Source organism: Falco biarmicus, chromosome 11 (assembly GCF_023638135.1).
Source record: "Falco biarmicus isolate bFalBia1 chromosome 11, bFalBia1.pri, whole genome shotgun sequence".
Taxonomy (NCBI): domain Eukaryota; kingdom Metazoa; phylum Chordata; class Aves; order Falconiformes; family Falconidae; genus Falco; species Falco biarmicus.
In genome coordinates, this window is record NC_079298.1 from 24,792,455 (window position 1) to 24,810,724 (window position 18,270).

At 36.2% G+C, this 18,270-nt stretch overlaps 1 protein-coding gene across 4 annotated transcripts in view; it reads right to left on the reverse strand.

Moving 5' to 3' along the window:
- Positions 1-18,270, reverse strand: part of COL11A1 (collagen type XI alpha 1 chain) — a 160,294-nt gene that overhangs the window by 108,675 nt on the left and 33,349 nt on the right. For 3 of the 4 annotated variants that reach the window (XM_056356276.1, XM_056356278.1, XM_056356280.1), the window contains exons 5-6: positions 13,472-13,600; positions 139-255 (exon numbers count right to left, since the gene is read on the reverse strand). In XM_056356276.1, the coding sequence (XP_056212251.1) occupies positions 139-255; positions 13,472-13,600 (246 nt within the window). The remainder of the gene's footprint in view (positions 1-138; positions 256-13,471; positions 13,601-18,270) is intronic. The other variant, XM_056356277.1, reaches the window with a different exon arrangement.

Genomic DNA, 18,270 nt, shown 5'->3' on the forward strand with positions numbered 1-18,270 from the left:
AAAGCAAGTATTATAGCTACAGAGCAAAGAAATGAGTGAAAAGAAAACATTAAACTTATATACAGAAGACACAAACTGACAAACCACGTGGTAGGGGACAGCTGGACACCACACAACAAACAGATCAGACTTTGTTACCTCTGTTTGTGCTACTGTCTCTTCAAACAGTGGGGGTCCCTCTGTTACAGAATCAGTTTCTTTATAATCTGCATCCCCATACTCATAGTCATATTCGATAAAATCTTCTGGTGTGTACTACATTGCAAATGGAAAAATATCAGGCATTCCCATGTTAGTGGTAGCAAATTAGATTAGCAATACTGGAAAGCATCTTAACCTTTACTTAGGAGTAAAGCTTAAGAAAATTAAGGTAGTATGAACAATTCAATATAGAAATTATATTTTTTCCTCCAAATGAATAACTTATTTATTTCAAAGCATGACACAAAAGTAATAAAAAAGCAAGTAGTAGTGCCAGGAAAAAACTCTCTTTTATTGGACTGCACAGAATAAACAACTATAATTCTGATTACTGGGAGCACTGACTGATCTTTGTGAAATCATATATTTATTTAAATTTTAAATTGCAAATAATGCTGATTTTTACCTATACTCTTTTACCTGTACTTTTTCAGGTAACAAGAAGAGTGGAGACATGCCAGTACCTGACATGAATAGGGTAAATAATTACACATACAGGAAAGAGGCCACAACTCACAAATAACCATGGCTATCCTCCTCCTGTTTGCTGAAGAGTTCTCAAAACCAGTGCAGTTCCATGGTATACGTTGCCTGAGCAAACGCTTCACTGGTATCATTTCATTTAAAGGTCAGGTCCTCAGCTGCTCTAAGTTGCTCCATAGCTCTGTATCTATAACTAGTTTCAAATGAAGATTTGGGCCACAAAACTTTTAGAAGAGAAAATGTGTTTAGAATTGGCTTGTGTAATGTGAACACAATCTAGGGAGCCAGGAACGCTTGAGCTGTAATCTTGGCTGTGCCGTGAAGACACTGGTCTAGATATTCTGTGTACCAAGTACTACTCATCATGGCTGAGAAAAGAAGGCTCCTATCAATGCTTGAAGCTACAGGAACTTGTGGTCCTGTAAATTAAAGCAGTCTCATGGCTGCTACCAATTCTTTTTACATCCTCAGGGAGCCAAAGGAAGGTGGAATTGTGGCCAGAATCTGGCCACGTGTCTACTTTCCCTTGTTTAGGAAGAAATACTCTAGTGTGCCTCATGTGAGCCTAGCCACTTCTGAAATCTCCTCTCTCCTGTTACAAGCCAGTGTCACTGTCTGTAATATGAAGATAGTATCTGTTTGTTTCATTAGATTGCTGAGGGGATTAGCATGTTACACTTCCAAATGACTGAGGATTCATAAAAGTCCTAAGCATCAGAATCAGGAGATAGCCATTTTAGAAGAAATTATAAATGAGGTTAAAACAGATCTCCATATTTAAAGATATATTCTACCACGTGACCAAATTACTGGTTTACCTGTTTTCTCTAGCAAGGACTTTTGGTACAGTTCTTGTACTCATGATTTTAGTGCACAGAAAAAAAGGAGAAGTTGAGTTACTCACAAAGTATGTGACTAACACTGAAAGGCTTTAATCACTTAAAAATTCCCTTACATGGGTTTCTGTTACTTCACTCCTGTGACTCCTCAGATTCCTACTATGACAAATATCTTTTCTTAAAAAGAAGATACAGATTTTTTTAATAAGTAAGATGCTTTTTGTTTGATTGTCCTTTTGATTATTTCTATACCCATGCACATATAACTTGGTTAGTCATAAGACTTGATAAACATATAGAAAGAATGTAGTATACTTTTGGTAATTGTCCAAAATTATATTGCACATTAATAAGAAACTTCAAGCTACACTTAAATAACAAACCATTTATCATTTTACGTGGAGAATATCTTCTCTGTGAAGTATATTGGCACTTTATATCTGCCTGTTATATAACGTAAACTATGATTTCATCAGTGGTATCATCAGCATTACAGAAATAAGTTGATTCTATCTATACTTTTCAAATTCAGCAGCATTTTAGACTTACACTTGGTAAGAAAAAAGTAATTATTCTCTCCTTGTACAGCAAATTAAGATTCAGTCCTAATCCCAGTGAAGTCAATGGAACATCTTTGACTTGTAAATGGTATTGTCCGAGGGCCTCATGGGCAGTGATGATACATTTTTACAGATGTGGAAATGTATAAAAACATGTTTGCTGGCCTGTATAGTTCTGGAAATGCAACTCAATACAACTTTTTTCTAATGAAGTATGACACTGACATCCAGAAAAGAAAACACAGTAACAAGTTTCTAGGAGACCATAAGCAGTCACATAAAGGAAGTAAAGAAAAGAAATAACTACATGGATAAACTCCGCCCTTTGGAATAGCTACAGAAGAGCACTGAAATTGCTGTATTTATTTAAAAATTATAAAAACGTGTGCAAATGCATAAAATCTGATTAGTTTATCTTCTGTCAAGAAGTCTATGAAAATTAGGTTGATCTACAAGAAAAAAATGTGTTCTTTAGTGAATATACCTCTTCAAATTCAGTCATTCCATCCTACTAGTGACAGCCCATTACATACCTTTAAATGCTTCCTCAGCCAAACAACATGAATCAAACACTCTCTATCTAACTTTTATTGGTACCAAAATAATTGACACTACCCATGTTAAATATTATCTAGTATCTTAAGGGATAGGTGAGGGAACTTCTGGGAGAGAATTACTGTTTCATTAGCTGGACTTAACTTTAAATATGCTGTTAGGATTTTGTCTTATTAAAAAGGAATCTATTTGTCTGGAAGTTATTAAGTATTGTAGACCTCTTTTGAAACTGGAAGCATTCATTTTGACCAACTAACATTAAAATATCACTGTGGTGTTCAGTATTACAACTGGTTTTCAAATCTCTGTAGTATGGCTTTCCTCAAGGTAAGCTGAATGGTTATGCTGAATTGTGCCAACAATGTGACTAATAAAATTACAACAGTGGGTTACAAGAAGTTCTTCAGAGGCCATAAACTAAATAGAAATGTTGACTGGAAAATAAAAAGAAAAATATCTGTGCCAAGTATGTTAGTATTAAAAAAGAAAGTGGTGAATAGATTGATATTTGTGCTAAGATCTGCCAGAGGCATAGTTTGGAAAGCCAGACATTTATGAATGAGAACTAGAAAACTCTCATGCAAAAAGGCATGAGTATGTGGAAAGATCTATTGCATCATGCATAACCATGTAGAAAATACTTTTAGGTATTGTGCTTCGCTCATTTCTATTAAAGAAAACGAAACTTTCTTAACACATGTAAAATATTATTACAAATACAGTGGTACATTTGGTTGCAACCGACAAAGAACAGGAATAGATGAGAAGTGGGGAATGCCAGTTGCCATGCTGGAATCAGATTACTGCCAATCGAGTGAAGATCTTCTCCATGGATTTTTTTCTTCCTTTTTAAGAGCACAGTATCAGAGGGGTGTTATGGAAATTCTTGAACCTACAAGCTAGGACATGGGGCCACCATGCTGAAATCATATTCAAGTAGTTTCTAAGTGGCAGTACTTTGTAGTCCCCCTGGTACAAGGGGGAATATGTAGTAGCCTTAAACTTCCTACATAGAAAGACCTTATTCTTAGCAATCTTCCTTTCCAGATGTTTCTGATAGACCAGCAACCCTACACTTTCACACCAGCCAATAAACAGAGAGAATATGTTTTGCACTGTACTGCACAGGTCCTGTTCCAATTAGTGAAATACAGATGCAAAATCTTCCAGGTGTATTTCCTGAGCCAAAATCTGTCCAGATAAAGGAATGCATCTCTATATCCCTAACTGGTGTAAAGATATAAATTAGAAATATGATTTACTCCACAGTTTGATTTTATCAACTCAACCTCATAAGGGCTTTTTTAGATGAGACTATGAAGACTGACGAAGGAGTGGCCAGTTAAATGAGGGCTAAATTCACAAACACCAGGAACAGATTTAATGGAGTGAATACTGGGGCTTTAGTCACCTGCTATGAAGCTGGCATCTTGCACTTACTCTGCCATTAACAGTCAAGATCCCTTCTTTTTCTGGAACTACACAACTACAAGGTCACCTTTATCAGAAAGGTGGTATGACCCACTCAGCCTGAGGCTTCAACAGACCTTGAGAAATCTGCCTTCACATTTTGGATGCTAACATTTCTGGGTGCAAAACCCATGCCATCTCAGGCTGTGCTATTAGTTCACAGAAGCTAGGGCATTCAAAGAAATCTGTCATGGTTGCACTGCTAAACAAAGGAAAGAGAATAAGTAGACTCTAAAATATAGGAGAAAGCATCTAGAATTTCAAAATTAATGCAAATGGAAAAGTATTTTCTGCCACTTCTTAAATTTAGTCAAGACTACTAACTCCAGCAAGAAATCAAAGCAGGGAATGAAAGCAAGTATGACAGATGTGAATAATGTAGTTGAAGAGAGCATCATTTGTTTTGTTAGCTATATACCAAAGGAAGATATTATTGGCCAGGAACACAGCCAGAGAATCAAGAAGCTGGAATGGGATTTCGAGGGGCATTCAACTTGTGGATCATTCTGATGATCCTTCTATGAGTGCAGAATTAACCAAGTGCAAAATATACCTACCACAGCTGTGCAGCATAACTTCAATCCTGATCAAGAGACTTGTCTATGAGAGTTTACTTAAACCGTGATACTGATAGATAATGTTACAGATGGTTAAAGATCTGAGACAACAAAGATGAGATTCATCAAGTGCTCATAGCAATAGCAAAATATATACAACTGTATTAACCTCCCCAGTGATTTCCCATGAATTGGGATTGATCCAAAATTATATCTTCATCTTGGACAATAGATGGAACTTGGTGAGAGGTTTCAGCTAAGAGACGTCAGGTAAGGCATACTTCAAATGTGATGAAATTTTCTGTTGTTTTTCTTTCTTTTCCTGCAAGACCACCAATAGTTACAGAACAGCCATCCTTGTAATGAATATTGCATATGACTGTTTTCTTACAAATGAAAGGAAGAATAAAACCTGCTGTTTCTTGATGGGAGAAAATCTTTCCACTATGACCTCATGCTTTTTTTTACCGGAGTGATTATATTACACTACCAGATCATCATGCAATTCCAATTAAAGAGATGAACTGTTTTCTTCATCAGATGAATTTTAGAAGCAGAAGATCAGCAGCATGCAAGGCTTATTTCAACTGTGGAATGACAAATATTCTGAAGACAGGCTTACTTTGAAAACGGATTCTTCTGCTACGCATACTCTAAAAACCTACCCACCCAATTCCAAATGTACACTTTAGCAATTTTTGGGTTACCTTTCCAAATTACAGCCAACTAATAATCTAAATCCTAAACCTAAGAACTGTCATAAACTCAATTTTTCCAGTGCCTAAAGACTATATTGAATCATCTAGCTAGCTAAAGAGGCAAAGATGACTTTGAAACATTCTGGGCCTGCTAATACTTTTTTAAATGCAATAAAATAAAGAATATCAAGCAAAATGAGAGTTTTAAAAATCAGATGTGGTAATATAAATAAACAAATGGTAGTATACGTCAATCTTAGGGCACAATGAAGTTAGACTTAAAAAATGGCTTCTTCTACCACACAGTCCTTATACTGATCATAAAAGTGAAAAAATCAAGGAGATAATCACAAAATCTTCAACTTCCAAAGAAAGCCTTTGTCAAAAGGAGAACAAGTCACTTAAGGTTCTTTATTAACTGCTTAAAGTCTATATATCTATACAAAGAAAAAGAGAGCTAGGAAAATCACTATTTTAAACAACTCATAAGTTAGGTAACTGCTGTTCTAAACATGACATTAAACACAAAATTAAACATGAAAATAATTATCTTTCTGTATTCTTCAGAAAACTAGTCTTTCTGATCAGCCAAACACCTGAAAGGACATTAAAATAACACAGTCTAAGGATGCCTGAAGCCTCTAAGTCAACGTATCTGGGAGCCATTTGCACCTTTACTTTACCAAGTTCATTTCATTAAAGGCAAACATTTCATTTCTTCAAGTAATCCATTAATTTGGGATAGGTCCAAAACAAAGGAAGCAGAATTCCCTTGGGGAGCAATTTCTTTAGCAGAACTCAGACTCTCTAATTTATTGGGTTGCAGTAGATGAAAGCTTGATAGCTGGGTCCATTGAAAACTAGACCTAATGACACTCTAGAAAATATACTGCCCAACATCAAGGAAGATGAAGACTAGCTAGGTCTTCCCCTGCTCTGATTTCTGTGAGCTGGCCAAGCATATATGATTGAACTGGAATGGAATTGAATACATTTCTGTTTATAGTAGAAAGGGTTTTGAAAACTAGACAGAGGCCAGACTATTTACAAGGTATTAACTAAGAAAAGCATATCTTCCTTAGGAAAAGTAATCTTGATAATTCTAAAATATAATTTCAACCCTATATTTGATCCTTAAAACCTAATTATACATTCAGCATGAAACAAACTTAGTGATTACTGAATTAATCTTAAAGATCAGTATATATAAAAAAAAACCTCTGAAAAAACAGCAGAATAGAACAAAAAGCTTAAATAAAATCAACAAAATAAAAGACCCTTTGCCCCCAAAGACACTATTCAGCCAAATGGCCAATTTTCCACTAAGTTCATGACCTCTGCAATGTATCTGAATGGCTAGCACCAGTGGCTCCATAGTAATTCATCCTATCACTTAACTTCAACATTCAATGAGTTACTATGGAGCCACTGGTGCTAGCCATTCAGATACATTGCAGGGTTCATAAAGATACCATATTGCTAATGATCAGATTTAGTCCGTAAAATTCTATGATGGAAGGATAACAATCTAGTGCAGAAAAGTCACATTTCTCACTCATTTCCTCTCCCTATTTCCTACCAGCTCACTTGTTTGCAGCTCTTGGTCCCTTAGTTTGTCTGCTTTCTCTACGTAAAAACCCTCCAGAATTTGCAGTACGTAGGAAGATTTTTCATGGTCAAATGATTGTGACACTAGACAGAAATCATGCTAATGCACTATTCTAATTACTTTCTAAAGGTCTTGGCCAGTTCTCCACTTAATTCTTTTTATCCAAAAGCTATTTAATTGCAACAAACTGAATTCTCCAGCAACCCTCTCCTGACATAAGACAATAACATGCAACAAAATGAGTTATTTCAGGATACAATACATTTCCTTAAAAGATCTGGCAATCTCCTCCCTGTTGTAAATCGAACACTGACTTTTCTTTGCTTGGAATTTCTGAGAACTGAGAGTTGGCTCATCAAGTAATAATTTGGTTTGGTCCATTTGGGAAGCACTCTCTCTCCCTTGCTGTGCTCAAATCTGAACATTTTCTAAAATCAGATACTCTTTCTTTTTCCTCCAGAAGTAACTACAGATTCAGCACAAATTTTTTAAGCAACTTCTAGGCAACACCTTTCTGGTGTAGTGACTACTGTTGAGGTCATCACTCTCTACTTGACAAATTACAGAGATTCATACCTAGCTATTCACAAGCAAGAACAAGGACAACTGGTGCATATATCAATTAAAGCATGTCTTGAAGGTGGAAATAAATAATAATAAACAACAGAGTAAAGTGTGTATATCACTATTAATCTATTGCTTTCTCATTTTCAAATTTCAGACTGAATGACATCTGATGAAGTTGGAACAAAACACAAAGGAATAAAAGCATTCTGTACAGGAATGTCACCCACATGCATCTCTATTCTAGTGGCTTAGCCTGAACTGCCCACAGAAAGCCCCACAGTTCTGGCAAACAGCTAAGTTCAACAGAATTTTGTAGAGCCTGTATATAAAACATAGTTAAAGGTTATCCAGTTAAATAAACCCTGTTTAGACATATATCACAGTTACTTGAATCCAGAAAGGGACTGATATAATTAAAGTGGAAGTGGAAATACAGCATCCAGGTCAAAAGCTTACATCTTGAAGTCCTTAGGTCACTCCTACCTAAATGGAGGGGTGATGGAAGAGGATGCAGGAGGTTGACCATGATTTACGTAGGAGAATGGCATGGGGATCAGGATAGCACAGGTGAATGAACATGTAGAGAGGGGCAGAATTTAACATACATCCTCCCTTTGTAGACTGGCTAGGTCTACGTCTTTATTCACAGCTTGCTGTTTTTGTGAATTTCACTGTGAGATGTTTGATTCTTTCTGAGCTTTGTTTAGGGGAACCTCACTTAATTCAGGGATGAAGGGACCCTGCAAGTAAAAAGTAGGCATTGAAATCCTCTCTGTTGCATCACTCAAATCACATTTGTATCTGGTACTAAGGTAAAAAGAAAATGAACAAGAAAAAGAAAATCTCAATGCAGCATTTAAGGTATCATCAATAAAGACACTTTGATTATACATCAGTGTTTAGTAAACCTACATGAGAGCAAAGTCAAGGTCTTAAGGCTTTGAGACAAACCCAAACATTTTTAAAAAGCAAATATTGTACTCCTGATGTTGCAATGATGTGACATGCATCCTCAGGCTCATTTAATGGAAGATCACTACAATATATTCCTTCTTTTTTCCCATTAAACAGTTGGTAAATTATTTTTAGTCTAGATGAAGTCTCAGACCTTGTCCCCAACAAATGCATAAACAATTCTATCAGCTGAACTGGAACTATATCATATGGTGGAAACTAGTAGAAAAAGGGAAACAGAAACATTTAAGCCAGCACTACTATTGAAAGAAATGCCTCAAAACCTGCAATGTTGGGTAGGTGATTGTTTGCTCCTTTGCAGAAAGAAACACTGCCTAAAGCAATGAGGATTACACTCAGTTAAACAAAGTACTTTTGCTTTTAAATCTACATAATCTTAGCCAAATCTTTCTCTCTAGATGTTTCTTTAGTGGCCTAAAAATCATCCAACTTTTCAAAATAACTTCATTCCCAGGCTATGAACTTGCCAGGAGAATATAAAGGTGTGAGATATCAAGATAAATCCCATTCAGTTTCCTAGGTGGAATTCCACAGACATAATACACTGTTTTTCACTGACAAAAGTCAATCACTTCCTTTGGGTTTTGTAGTCAGTGCTGCAAACACACATTAATAGGCTCTGCAATCACATAATTTGCCTCTTTCCTCTAAACAAAGTATCAGTTTCTTATTCTGGTCTGCAATAATTCAAAGGCTCAGAGATGTAAGGCCAGAAGGGACTATTAGATCACCTTAACTAACTCTTGTATACTTTCAAACTTCTTACAGTCACCCTGTAACTCAGCCAACTAACGTATGAATGACATTTCCCAAAACTTTTACAGTTATCTATCCTTGGCTTGGCTTGAAGACATCTAGAGATAGGGCATTTTGGTAATTTGTTCTTTCAATCCTAAAAATTTGAATAGATCTGTTTCCTAACTGAAATTATCTAACTTCGTTCCCCACCCCCCACCCCCATTTGTCTACAGCTGGTATTTTCTTTTTGTGAAGGTTCTTTGAATATGCTAACCAAGCAGCATTTCAAGCTTTTGTCATTATTGATGACAACACAAACACATTAAGACTTCCAACTCCTGTAGTCACAACAATTACTTACCTTTTATTTGAATAATCTTCATTTTTCCAATATTTGTTTTAGTGACTAACACCACGACCCTACGTGATGTTCCAGTATATGTTTCAACCAACAGCATACAGAGGAATAGCACTGCATCAGTGTTCTTATTCCTTTGTTTGCAAACCAAGACATGCACTGTATTTTTTTGCTTGTTTTGCATGGAGTGCTCATGTACAAACCATTTCCCTACTTTAATAACCAGAATCTTTTAAGGCTACTGTCCAACAAAAATTTTCAGCTTCTGCTGGCTTAAGCCAAAGCTGACACTGAAAGACACAGTCCTGCTTAGCCTTTAGCCCAGTGTTCTCTCTTCCCTCTTTCTGTCACAAGAGTTTGAGCGAAAACATGGAAGATCAAACAACGAAGTCAACCTAGCTAAGCAGCAGTCTTTTCATGTTGGCTATCAACTTGATTAGTATCCTAGTCTGGTAGGTCATGTACCCACCAAATTTATTTTGCTGATATAACAGCAGATGAAGCCCACAGACGTGACAATCTTCTGCATACAGAAGGTTTTTTTGTTAACACATGCAAGGAGGCTGTATTGCAGTGTATATTTCCTAGTTCTTTATGTGTGCCCTGCATTTATTCCTTTTTCTTGTATGTATGTAACATTGCCTTTGGTTGTTTTATCATCATTATTTACTGCTCTGCAGTATCATGACTGACAAATTTTAATAGCATCCATCTAACACTCAATTCTGTATTGCTAACAATATAGAAATTTCTTAGTTTCTATGAAACTACTAAAACATTATTCAGTGATAGCTCTCTCTTTATAATAATTTCTGAAATAAGGTAGCCAGATTTGAATCCGTTTGTCAGGTACTTTTACCATACAAAGCCTTTTTTGTTGGTATTTTTTCTCCCCATTCAAATATCTTATATTGACAAATCAGAAGCTTTACAAAAGTCCAAGTCTATACATTCTATCAGATATAACTATCAAACTTGCAGTCTCCTAAAAACACGTAATCAGGCATTCTGAAATAGTTGTTTTCCATATAGACTGGCTGCAATTATATTTTTATCTTTTAAGACCTTCTTCAATTTTGCAATGAACAGTTAAAAAAAAATCACTGCTACCTTCTCTTTCTCCAGTACCTAAATAAGACTTGTTTCATCTACTTCTTTAAAATTAATTATCTATAACAAAAGATAACAAAGTAGTCTGCTTTAACAAGCTGCTTTTTATCATTTAGCAGACAATTCTATAATTCTGGGCAAGTCAGTCATTTATTCTATTGCGTGTTCATTGCACTGGTAGCATTGCTGATAAGTACTCTTACACAACAGGTTAAACAGACCTGTTTGTGCTGGGAATATTCATACAAAGTTACACATATGAGCTCATGGATAGCAACAAGGAAATTGTGTCTTATTTCAGAAAGCAAAATAATTCAATCACCACTCAGAGCAATAAATGCAAGCAAACAGAAATGGCAGTTCTCCATTTTTAAAATCTTTTAGCTCTTTTCATTTTTTTTCAAATTAATTTTAAAATATCACACTGCAAATTAAGATTTATAATTTTATTTTTTTCTCTGTAGGTACTCCCACAAATGATATGTATTATCACAGGACAGAAAAATAGGCCTCAGGAAAACAAAAAAAACCCACTAACCTCAAGAGCATTTTTGCAATGGCTGCTGAATTTAACAATAAGATATTTACTGTCTCCAGTGGCAGCTTCATTAGGCTGTAGACGTTCTCTACTCAGAATGTGAAGGAGAACAGGGTCAATTGCTTGATTTTATGGTTCCCTTTCTTTGTTTGGTGCCTACAGACTGTTTTCAGTAGATGCACAGTATATAACTTGGAATTCTATGCGATGAGCGCATAACTGTATATGTGCACTTAGTTTTTATGGTTATGATGAGGCTTATTTTGATCTACAGGTGAGTGCTCTCAACTGATGCTAGTGTTAAACAGCTTTAATACAGTATAAACATAACATCTGACAGCAAGAGATTTAGCTAGTCATCTGTCACGGAGGGAATGTAATCCTTGGGCTACTTTATTCATATTCTACATACTTCAGAAACATTAATTTACACTGTAATAATTCACCAGTAGTCATTGCTAATAATTGAGCACAAGTATTCATTCTTCTTCATCTTGAATAGATTGAATCTACAGTCTGATCCCAACTAATTTCTGTGGACTCCAAGCCTTGTCCACATGCACTGGACTAAAGGACAGGAGCCATTATTGCCATCAGTGGTGGCCAGAGAAAGCAAATCGTTGCAATCTCTCTAAGCCATGTTAACTCCTGCTTAGGAGGTGAGGTGAGTTTGGAGGCAACAGTACTGCTACCTTAGTTAAAGCATTTTAAGTATTTAGATATATTCCTCTTCAAGAAAGAGACCAACGGATGATTTTAACAACCTCTTCGCACAAAGATCAGTTCATTAGATTGACTACTCTTCAGTCTTACTTCAAAGTAGAAAAGCACTAGCCTATTCAAACCTTCCAGGCCTTCACACAAGAAACAGAAAAAGAATCAGAGTGCTATGTAACGTAGCAGCAAAGCCCAGGAAAGTTCTCAAGCAAAATTTCAAATTTCTTTGAAATTAATAATAAGGGAAAAAGAATGTTTTTGTTATTTTTGTTATTTTGTTAATTTTATATTTTGTTCCCATAAAATATCAACAATGTGATTTCAGCGTATTCTGTTTTGAAATACAGTGCATGGAGATCCACATAGCCAGGCACACAGACAGAAGGTCCTGGGGTGTCCTCATGAAGAGACCAGACTCCATACACTGTAATGTAGCATAAAGGCCTCTGCCTGTATGTAATTGACTTTACACATCCTGAACTGTACCTCTGATGCAACAGATGTGGGAGTCCCTTTGAAATAAGTTCTGGGCCCTATGGACCTTAGTCACTTGATGACATAATTTTCAGTCAGATACAATAAATAGTAACAACAAATAAAATTACCATGTATTTAGGAAAAGTTCTGTCTAAAAACTGGCTCAAAGCAGGCATGTGAGAAAAATTCAGCGTTTTTTAATGGTGATCTCTTGAGCAGTCAGTAACAGTAACTAGTCAGATCACACACAGTTGAGTGCTAACTGTCTGGAGCCAAGTTCAATTAAGAGTAGTTACATTTTGCAAAAGCTTTCCACTTCACACTGTTTGATGCAAGTATTTAGAATGTGTACAACAATACATACAACTGCTGACCCTCAGAGACCCTATCTGAGAACTATCTTGCCCTCAGTGAATTACTCAGTTTACGGCTGTGAGAACTGTCTACAGTAACAAATGGTTTCTGTAAACATTTTTTGTGTTTCTGGGAAAAAATCCAACCCTCTCTTGTCCCTGTTTTGTCCTTGTTGATATTTACCTCCTACGAGTGGAGCTGGCTGAAATAATTTTGTGTATATTTGTACACTGGAGACAGCTCATTAGAATATATGGCATGTCTAGCAGAAGTAGTTTACAATTACAGAATACGCATAGCTCCCACATCTTTCAAATGTGGCATTTGCAGTACTCAGCATCAGTGAAATCATAAATGTACACAGGAAAGACAAATAGGTACAACTAAACAAACTCTTATTGCTATCATTTTTTAAGGATTTACAATTTAACTTCATTGAGCGTGCTGGTTATTTGAACACCAGTGTGGTAGGTTCCTTCAAATGCCTAACATAAATGACGATAGCAAAAAGGACTAGATAGCAAAAAATGAATGTACTCCTGCAAACTTCCTCCCTCATGTCTAGAACAATGCACACCATTTGGCTGTAAATCCTCCTTGAGTGACTTGTATCCAGCACAACCACTAATGTGCAATAAATCCAGTAATACATACTGATTACTCACCTCATCAACTTGAGGATCTTGAGCCTGAGCAGCACTGGGCACTGGGGAATCACAGTCTGGGCTGTAATGCTCACAATAGTCATAGGCAGCTCTAGGGTCAGCTATAATCAGCAGCTGCTGGATCTCACCCTGCAGGAAAGTATATGCAGATTAAATAACTAAAACAAAGGTCATCTACAGTTCATCAGAAGTACAAAGTTTTCGTTCAGAAAACCAAACTAGGCACACAATACTTATATTAGATATTATAGTAGCATTTGTGGTTATAAATAACATGTCTGCTTAATTTCTGCTGATATTCTGGAAAACACCTTAAGTATTGTTCACATGGCAAAACAACACAAATGAGTAGTGAATGCACTAGGTGCAAAATTCCAGTTTAAAACACTCTCTGGTTTGGAAAGGAGAGGGTGGGAAGGTATAACGCCTGCTCTGTCATTTTCATGCTGTTTGTTTACTTCTTTGCTGGGAACCAGTCTAAATTCCTAAGATTTAATTCAGGGCACTTCCTATTACCAGCATGCAGCTCAGCATGCAAGTTATCAACAGTGTAATTCTAAGAGTTTGTATCACATCTGTACTCTCAAAGAAGGGAGAAAATGCAACAAAATAAAATAAAAAAGGCTGTACCAGAGAAACAGTTAGTGGAACAAAAATAATTAAGTAAGCACTATGTAAATACACACTATAGAATATGCTGAAATAAAATGTTCAACGTCTAACAAATGGTATTTTCATCTCTATTCCCATATACCATGCATAAAAACATCACAGTAAAGAGACCCACTATTCTGGATAATAAAAATGGCTCTGCTGAGATCCCCTACAGAGACCTTATATGTTTATCATTTTCCAGAGAAAGCTGTCTGGTATCCAGTGCATTTCTTAACATAGTGGTACCATTTAAACAGCATTAGGTAAATTCCTGCCAACATTTCCACTATAAATTTCCTCATTCAGGAGCTTCTTATGCTGTCATAAAAAAAAAGGTTGTTGAAAATTGGCACATGGTCTTAGTCAAAATCCATTAACTTCAATCTCTCACTGTTTCCCCAGAAGGGGAGGATTTTTAAGCTTTTATATACTTCTAATGTAATTTTATTATGTTTTTAGAAAAAAATGGGGGCAAAGGAACAACTCTGTTAGTATACCTGTGCATGTTTTGTCTTTAAAGAGAAAACACAGTAACTGACAGGAAGGTACAGCTCGGAAAATTCACAATTATCTCAGTCTTTCCAAAACTGCTTTACATCTTTCAGAACAGTAGCCTTTAACAAATCAACAAAATTGGAAAATACTTTTAAATAGTAAAGAATATTTTGCAATGCCTCTTCCTTTCAAAAAGAAAAACCACAGAAAAAAGCAAAAAAACCTCAAAATGGAAAAAATCAACCAACCTGCAATTTTCCTAGTTCTATGGTACATTTTTATTAACTCATTTTACATAAAATATGACATACTTATTTTCTTAGCACATAACAGCTATGCATTATAAATCTGACTTTTACAATACTCTCAACTCATTTTACTTTACACTCTCATGTGTGTCTCAGATTAATTTAGAGTTGGAATATATTTTTTTAAGCTTCCAGAAATACTACAAATGCAGCAGTTTTCTCTCCTGCCAGTATTTCTGGACTGTCTCTTTCATTTTCCTTAGCTCACTAATGCTTCCCAATTTGGACATCTTCCTACAAAACCTGCTACACATACAGAGCAATTTCCCCTTTGATCCCTTACACTACTTCCACCAGAGTCTGATGCTTTCAGGGGTTTTGTACAGTCATTGTGAGCCTGGGCTATGCATCTCCTATCTCCAGCAAAGCGTTTCTATAGTGCCCTGCCCTTCCTCTTTCACCACCCAAATTAAAACGAAGTGAAGCAGAGGAATAAGGTAGAGAGAATTAGCTACTGGAAGACAAAAAAGAGGTAATGCTTTTGCAGCAACCATTAGAGATGGATGTGTAGAACCCCTGTCTTCATTCTGTCAAGCTCAGGTCATTGTCTTACTATATGCCCCTGAACACACACGGCTTTCTGAGATGCCCATATAGATCACCATGGATACATTGTGCCAGCTAGTGTGAGTAATGCCAAAACTGCTCCTGAAACTACTGCCGTTTAGTATGATATGCTAAGAGAACCCAGGTCAGGGAATATAGCCAGTATTCTGGAGCTTGTTTTGTGCTGATCTTGAATGCCATGGAATTTTGGCACTGAGTTTTGTTGGATTGTGTGTTTGCAAGAAGCACTCAGCATGTTGTTACCACTTGGCTTAAATGTCCCTAAATTGGTTAAAGCTGTTCCTGATCCATTGACTATACTTCCCAACCTCGCCTGTCTGCCTGTCATGGGTCCACACAGAAGGAGGCTCTCAGAAGTCTTGCACAGTATACATAAATTGCTACTGGCTATTTACATGTAAGAAGTTTACTGACTGATTTTACATTTGGCCTCTCAATGTTGATTTTCCTTTTTCCTTCAACATCTGCTATAAAAGTATTTCCAGTAAGTTACAGCTTTTCTTTTTTCATTTTTTGTTTTTATTTATCTGCCTTTGCTAATTAAATGACTTGAGTATTTTTCTGATATGTACTGGCAGTGCTGTTTCACCAGTCAGAGAAAAGCTTTCATTTCAGATCAGGTCAATCATCTCAGTGCATGAAATTCCACAGGCGTTATTAAGGATTTAATTATTGTGACTTAGAATGATAACTAAGGTATCTGTTGGACAATTCTGCACTTTTTCTCTTTGAGGATTTTTCACAGAATGACTTCAGTCTTCACAAACACATTCTTTGATTTTAATTGCGAAATTTAAATAAATTTTATAAAGTCAAGTTTTTTGCAAATAAACTACAAAGACTTAATCGGGCTGTACTTCATGACCTGACTTACAAATCAGGCACTTAAGGATCTATCTGCACAAGTCCCAAGAACTTTAAATGAATATATGGATAAATGGAGTCACAGGTTATTAACAATTCTAATAGTTGGTCTCTAAACAAACATTAAGGTATATATGCACATATATGAATATGTGCAGAATATTATTCTTATACGAAAAATGCAAGGAAGAAGGAAGTCTCACAGGATAGAATGATGAAGATGAAAGGGAGAGCAAAGATGAGGAAGAAGGCAGGAGAACAGAGTATAACTTACAAATACACCCAAGCATCCTTGAAGTACTCTGAAAAGTGCATAGAGAAAAAAAAAAGAAGTACAAAAGGCAGCTTTCTACATAGATTAGCTCTATTTCCTTCTCTGTGAAATTGTCATGACCACCTTTGTTGGGAAAGACTGCTCAGGAAATTTCCCAAAGTTGATAGATGATATATAGTGTGTTATACAAGCCAAATGTTTGATGTCTCTGCTGAGCCAGTCTTCCAACATGATTTGTTATCACAGATAAGTGGGATGACAGTAGAAGGCAGAGGCAGAGAACTTGTGGTAAGGTTATCAGACATATACACACAGGCACTTTTTTGTCTTATTACTTATAACAATGTGCATGCTTAACTTGCCTCAAAAAGTACTAAAAGCCTATTAGGCCTTAAGAAGAAAAACCTGCTGCCTTATAACAATTTTATCCTTGATAACACTTAATACAATGTATTTAAACAGTGTTTATCAGCTATTTAGTATTACTTGCATATTAGAAATGAGAATGAGACAACTGGGAGAGAGGTCTCTGTCTTAGTTGCCAGAGGTGAAAGGGAGCATCCAGCACAGTATTCAAGCATACCTAACATTAAGCATACAAGTATCACTTGTAAGTAGAATGGATCAATTAGCAGTCTTAATATTTAGTTTGGATCACAAATACTTTATTGAAATAAACACTAAGTTGTTGTCAAAGCCAACACAAAGTCAAATGCACAGTTGAGTAATTCATTGCAACACTGAATAAAAATAGTTAAAAGTCTATGAACATTCTAATTCCTCTATTTTGGGAATGTGCTCATAATTTAAAACAGAGACTCTTGAAACAGCCACATAGTTAGATGAAAAAAGCTGTCCGAGAATCATAAAATATCTTGCCCACCAGTTAAGTCTAGCACAAAAACATGGTACATAAGGATTACTTATGTAGCATTGTCCTAAAAGGTACCAAATAACTACTCTTTGCAGAATCCTCCAAGGCTATTAAAAGGAGTTAATTAGACCTGAGGAAACATTTGCTTCTTTGTGGCATGCCACAGCAAATAGGGAGAACCAGGCTACAGAGGTACAAGGAGAATAGGCTCGGATCAGTTGAATGCCTGCCTATTAGACAGCCGCACAGACTTTCATTCACATCAACTATTCTACAACGAGGAACAGCCCAGCTAAGAATGAGAAGTGTGTGGTGAAATCACTCACTGAAAATTCCTCTGTGAATCTCACAAACATTCCACAGTGCCATTCTAGAGTAAGAAAGTTTATGTGTAATGTACACTTCCAGAACTTGTTGAAAAACACACCTCGCACACGTGTAATGCTAAAGGTGGGGTATGAGCACTGAAAATGTAGCCTCTTGATATGAAAAGTTTGTAACACTGAAAAAAATACAGCATTCACTAAGAAAAAAGGAGAATAGAGACTAAATTTGCAGGAAAGCAGTAGACTACCAAGTTCTGTTCCTGATGGTATTAACTTTCTCTCGATGTAATTATGGTTTTAGTTAGCATCATGGTAGTAATCACTATATTTGGTTCCAGTTTTTTAGAGCCTTAGATTCTACAGCAGAAATTGGAATAAGGAAAATCTCCAGCAAGATATGGTGTCAGATTTTCTCGCTGATGTAAATCATTGAGGGC